The following is a 6,000-nucleotide window of genomic DNA, read 5'->3' as shown; positions in this document are numbered from 1 at the left end:
TTTAAATAGAATAATATTCTATACATTGGTGTAGGAACAACGACAATGTATGACAAACTAGTTGTTTAAGATTACAAACACACTCGTATATAAGCAAGGAGTCAACATCAATGTGCTTTAGTAACTTACCGATGACATTGACATTAACAGACATCGTCTCCTCTCCATGTCATTCTTAATCTTTATTGGTGACTCTCCCTTGTCGTCGGCCCTGGTGGAATCTTTCACGGTCACGATGACTTCTACTGCCTGACTCACCTGCCAGCAATACATGAAAACATTAATGTGTATGAACGTCACAAAAGTAGACTTAACTCAGTTGTGCTGACTCCGTTTTTACTATCAGGGTCTACACTGCAAAATATATTGCCATACATTAATGGGCTGCTTGATATGACCTTGTCTAGATATCTTGTGTGTCACCAGATGCTACAAATACTGGGACTGAAATCAAGAGGAACTGCAATAAGCATACAGGAGGACAGTTTTGCTATACAGCTGCGTAGGTTATAAAACATACAGGCCAAAGGGTAGGCTTTATACATTTTTCACCCACTATGCATTAAGCCTGCTAGTCGCCTGACTGCTCTGTACAAGTTTATAACAGCATTTTCGCAAAAGGTTTAAATACAGTTCTCGACAAGTGAACAGTCTAACGAAGTGCCTGCAAACCTAGGTCTTGACTGTCAATGTGAGTTTTAGCCACATAACTTAATCTAGCCAAAACATTACATTTGTTTCTTGTGATCCTTGATTGGCTTGCCATTGAACAGCCAGGTGACTTAGGTGCCAGGTATGGCTCTGTATGGCCGATCTCTAACTCTGATAGGCTCTGTCCGCCTTTACATTAAGCCATCCTTGTATTTGTCTCCAATCTCAGTTCAGGTGCACTCATAAGTTGAAGTAGTAAACACAGAGATTTCATGAAGAAAACAATACTTATGAATAACGTATGATCAAGCATACTATTTAGAAGAGTACAGTACTGGATCACAGTTTCTTTGTAGTGGAAGCGCTAAATAAACAGCAATGACCATTATACCTATAGTATAGGTTGAATAATGGTATGACCAGATGGAAAAATAATTTATAAACTTACTGCGTTATTGTAAAGCACCTCTCTACGATTGCAATTCACGAAAAGAAATTATTATATCTTAATTGTCTTCTTTCTAAACTGTAAGAGTTCTGTAATACGGCCAAATTATAAATCATGCTTACATGTTTATCCTGGCAATAAATGATTTGGTAACATCTTGGCTGGAACGCGTTCCACTTCATTCTCTGCAGAGACTCTGGACCTTGTACTCTGGTCTTCTTTGAGGTTAGGCACTGTAACGCTCTTGTCCTTTGTTTTGGCCACCTTTTTCCACCTGAAATAACATCATTAAGAAAAATGATAGAATTAATATAAGAATAGAGTTAATAAAAAATAGAAAAAATAGTCAATAAGAGTTAAAGTTTGACATTTTTAGTCACGACACATAATTACAATTTGTAATAATGTGAGAGAAATTATTATGGCAAGCGATTGAAGCCCCACCAGCCACTTACCTGCCAGGTGAAGCACTGATCACTTACCTGCCAGGTGAAGCACTGATCACTTACCTGCCAGGTGAAGCACTGATCACTTACCTGCCAGTAAGCACTGATCACTTACCTGCAGTGGAAGCACTGATCACCTTACCTGGCCAGGTGCTTCCTCTCATCACAGATCTCAACAACAAAGTCCAGATCTCAACTCCACCATCATCGGCTCGTTATCCCACTCCAGCTACGGCCTCATGAGACGCTCACGTCACGTGCTCTCACCTCTTTAGGTGCTTCTGGTTTGTCTGTAATGTGTCAAACAGATATAAGCAAAGAATTAGATTCTCAATAACAGTTTCATGTTGTCATTAGACGCTTATTGCATTACGCAATACGAAAATGTTCTGTCAGTTAATTAAAAACAATCAAATCATGTAGATCAAATAAGTGTAGGTGTTATTCATGCCATATCCACTTTAGCTTGTTAGCTGGCAGAGTCCTGCATATATGATGTTGCAGTGTAACCTATCATCTTAACATGCATAATTATCTTGGATACGAGAAAGGACTGCAATAGTTATTGTATGTTATCTTATTATGTTTAATGTCACAGCGTGTCTTCAAGTAACATTTTTAACGATAATGCCAGTCATTATATACAGCAGTATTTCACTTGGATTATGCACAAATTCTAATCATTCAATCATTAAGTCACCATAAAACAAAAAGTGTTATCGGTAGAAACATGAATTGATGTCCAAATGCATTAGTGTACGTCTACATAACTGTATTGAGTAAACATGAACAAAATATGACCAAACTACATTTTAGAAAAAGTTACTACAAGGACTCGATAACTATGGATTAGCCTATTTACCGATGACATGACATTAAGACATCGTCTCTCTGTCCATGTCATCTTATCTTTATTGTGTACCTCTCCCATTGTCGCGCTCTGCCCCCCGGCCGCCCGGGGCGCGCGCGCCGGCCCGCGCCGCGCCCGGCCGCCCCGCCCGGCCGGCCCGCGCCCCGCCGGGCCGGGCCGCCGCGCCCGCGCCCCCCGCGCCCTGAATCTTTCACGCACAATGGACTTCTGTACTGCCTGACTCACCTGGCAGCAAATATATTAAAACATCAATATAGGATAACACATGTAGTTAGACTCATCTGCCCTATGTACCTTGGTAGCTAATATGTATCAAGCAGGATACTGAATACGATTAGCCACACTTCAGACTTATACCAACATTCAGCACACATAAGATGTGGGGGGGGGTCACTTATTTACACTTTTTAGTTACAGCTTTAAAACAAAAACTGAAGAATAAATCATATTTTTAGGAATTTTTCAGCCCGAATTGAAAGTCTGTGTGACATAATCATCTAGAGCAAACATTACATTTGTTTGCTTGCTGCATCCTGATCTATAATGTTTTACGATGTTTAACTATGCAATGATGTTTATCATGTTTTGCTATGTTTTACGATGTTTAACTATGCAATGATGTTTATCATGTTTTGCTATGTTTTACGATGTTTAACTATGCAATGATGTTTGTCATTTTATCAGGACAGAATCCAGTAACCCTCCGGAATTTATAGCAAACATTATTAGCCATGCTAATCGAGTGCTAATCTTTTTATGTTGTTATGCTTACAGTTATAAGATTTGGGGACTAATAATGAATACGTATGTTACAGATGTGCCCAAGAAGCCAAGGAACTTGCAAATTCTAGACGTGCAGGCTGACAACGTTACAATCTCTTGGGAACCTCCAGTTGATGATGGAGGAACTGACATCACAGGTAACACAGTCATGCAGCCATCGTTGGCCATGTGTTTATTTTCACCTTCCTCTCTCTTCGCGCTTCCTCTGCCACTTCGTCCTCATTTTATTTCCGTGCCCATCTGTTACTGCCGTTTCTCATCTGTTTTTATTTGTTAAGATTATATGTGATAATTGCGAAGAATCAAGAAATGATCATGATTGAATGCTTTGAAATGTTAAACATTTTCATTCCATGTTTTAATATGAGATTTCATTTTAGCTGTTATATTTCGCAATATGTTGTTAGTTACTGCACATCGGTCTCAGAGTGGTGGAAACACAAGGTTATCACTGTATAGCCCATGTGTGATCTATCGATGTAAAAGTAAATTGGAAGAAAATCTATAATTTGCTTTTACATTAAAACGTAGTGTTTATTCTAGAGGTTTTTGTGTCCGTTGTTCTGTTTTGATGATCTTTTGGTATAGAAGCATGAGTTCCGTAATTGCAGTGTGAAACTCTACTATACATAAAAACTTAAACTGTAAGTGTAGCTGTTGCTAACTTGGTAACTTTTATTACCCGTATACTGCGTCTTTAATATAGTCTGTGTAAACCTAAATAATAAACTTGCATATAGTTCTTTGTGATCTATTCGAGTTTATTATTTAAACTTATAGATTAGTATATAGTCTATTTCATATACCTGTACCAACCTCACAGTGCACATCAATATTTGTCAAGATGGTTTTAACTAGGCCATCAAGGCCTAAAAATTGGTCAATTTTTCACATGCTATTATGGTATCCTGACAAAATCTTATCAAAATACGAAAGGGACACGCATGACTAATTTAAGAAATTAAGCATTCGATCACGAGATTATGACATGCATGTTAACCATGAAAAAGGCCATGTACTAGCTGAAGCTTCTTACTACAGACAATCTGAAATGAGAAATTAATATTCAGTCAGTGATAAAGGTACTGAACTCTGAACACATTCAGTTATGCTAATCAAATATACTTGATGGTAAAGCACAGAAAATACATTCCACTGCATCTCTATTGACATATTGGTTGAAAACATTGAATTGGCTCCAATCATTCACAGATCACATGTTATATTGACTTACTTGACTTACAGAGAATTAGGAGACACTCATTATATTTCCCAATCATGACAAATGATAGACGTTATGTACTTACTCACTTATCAGAATACCCCTGTATAAGATTTATTACATTACAATTAGATTACAATCAACACACAAGTATCATATTATCAAAAATCACATCTCCCTTCTCACGATGACAGTGTCAGCACATACCCGTAGGCATGCGCGGTGATGCAATGTGGGGTACGGGCAGAGTATTATGAATAATATGTTATTGTGTTGTGAAATGCTGTGGTGACTTTTTAGGCGAAAGAATCATTCCGGCCATTGAAGGTGAGGTATAGGATGACTGCTGGCGGGTAAAAAACAATGTCTTTATCCAGAGCTGACCAGAATGTGCTAAACTTTTTACTGCGGCACTCCTGACTCTATACTTTGGCGCTTCTGTGTGTGTGTGTGTGAATTTTGCTTTGCTCTGCGAAGGCTTCTTGCTTCGTATGATGCATGTGCTGTTGACCTGGACAGCATAAAATGTTCATATACATGGAATGTTTCATTAATATTTTGTCATTTATAATCATGTCGTGATTACACCAACATTATTGCGGTCCCGCAAACATATACAGGAGAAAATGCGTGTTTGAGGTGGAAGAATATCCTGCCATTTTTTGCGAAATTCGATAATATCTGCATTGTTGTGCAGTCGATTCTTTGCATTTTCTCACGTCTTTCATAGTTTCAAGTTTATTCCTTATATAGTTCAAGGAAAAGTCATTTGGCTATAGATTTCCAGAAAATGCGCTGAACGTGTACTATTCTATGTCTTTATTTTGGCACACTGTTAAAGGTTTTTAGAATTTAAGCAGGTTTAAGTTAAAATTTTAAGCAGATTTTTTTTTTTTTACGCAGTTTTTTATATGCGTATCTTCATTACTGATAATACTTTTTAGCAAGGGCCCATAATGACCATTATGAAGCAACTAGAGGCAATGTCTCAGTTGCTGTTATTGCAAACTTGGGCATATCATATCTCCAGTTGTCATCTTTAATTTAATATAAAGTCATTATAACCTTGAAGCCCCCAACAGGTGTCATTTATTTCATTTGTATTTTTACACTAGATTTTGCAGTGAAATTTTAAACAAAGCTGTGTTTTGTGGACTGGTAATGATATTGCTTATTTTTGATGGTGGTATAATATATTATAGCAGTGTGCCACGTACAGTAATTTTTGCAGTGGTAAAACAATATTTTATTTATATTGATGATTTTTGCTTTTATTCGTTTTTTATTTTATTATGCAAATTTTTTATCTTGATTTTATTTATTTATATCCTTTTTTGGCTGATTGCAAGTTCTGTCATGAACCCCAAACCTCCCAAAAACCACTGAAGCCAAAATACTATAGGTGTGATTTGATAAATTTAGAACCTGAATCTCTACTCCTTTCCTTGTCTTGAAATCTACCTATTTTATGGTGTGTGTGTCTTGATTGAATTGCTAATCAGGAGTTTCTTCACTATTTTCTGAACAGGTTGCCTGTTTCCGTTTCTGATTCTGATTCTAATTTATATCAATAAGAGGT

General features: G+C 37.2%; 1 protein-coding gene across 2 annotated transcripts in view; it reads left to right on the top strand.

Moving 5' to 3' along the window:
- The window catches only part of LOC106809206 (twitchin-like), a 77,527-nt gene that overhangs the window by 13,549 nt on the left and 57,978 nt on the right, over nt 1–6,000 (top strand). Inside the window, exons 19-20 of one of the 2 annotated variants that reach the window (XM_014812202.1) lie at nt 3,232–3,336; nt 4,722–4,748. In XM_014812202.1, the coding sequence (XP_014667688.1) occupies nt 3,232–3,336; nt 4,722–4,748 (132 nt within the window). The remainder of the gene's footprint in view (nt 1–3,231; nt 3,337–4,721; nt 4,749–6,000) is intronic. The other variant, XM_014812203.1, reaches the window with a different exon arrangement.

Source organism: Priapulus caudatus, unplaced genomic scaffold (genome assembly GCF_000485595.1).
Source record: "Priapulus caudatus unplaced genomic scaffold, Priapulus_caudatus-5.0.1 Scaffold337, whole genome shotgun sequence".
Lineage (NCBI taxonomy): Eukaryota > Metazoa > Priapulida > Priapulimorpha > Priapulimorphida > Priapulidae > Priapulus > Priapulus caudatus.
This window is presented reverse-complemented; position numbering and strand designations above follow the sequence as displayed.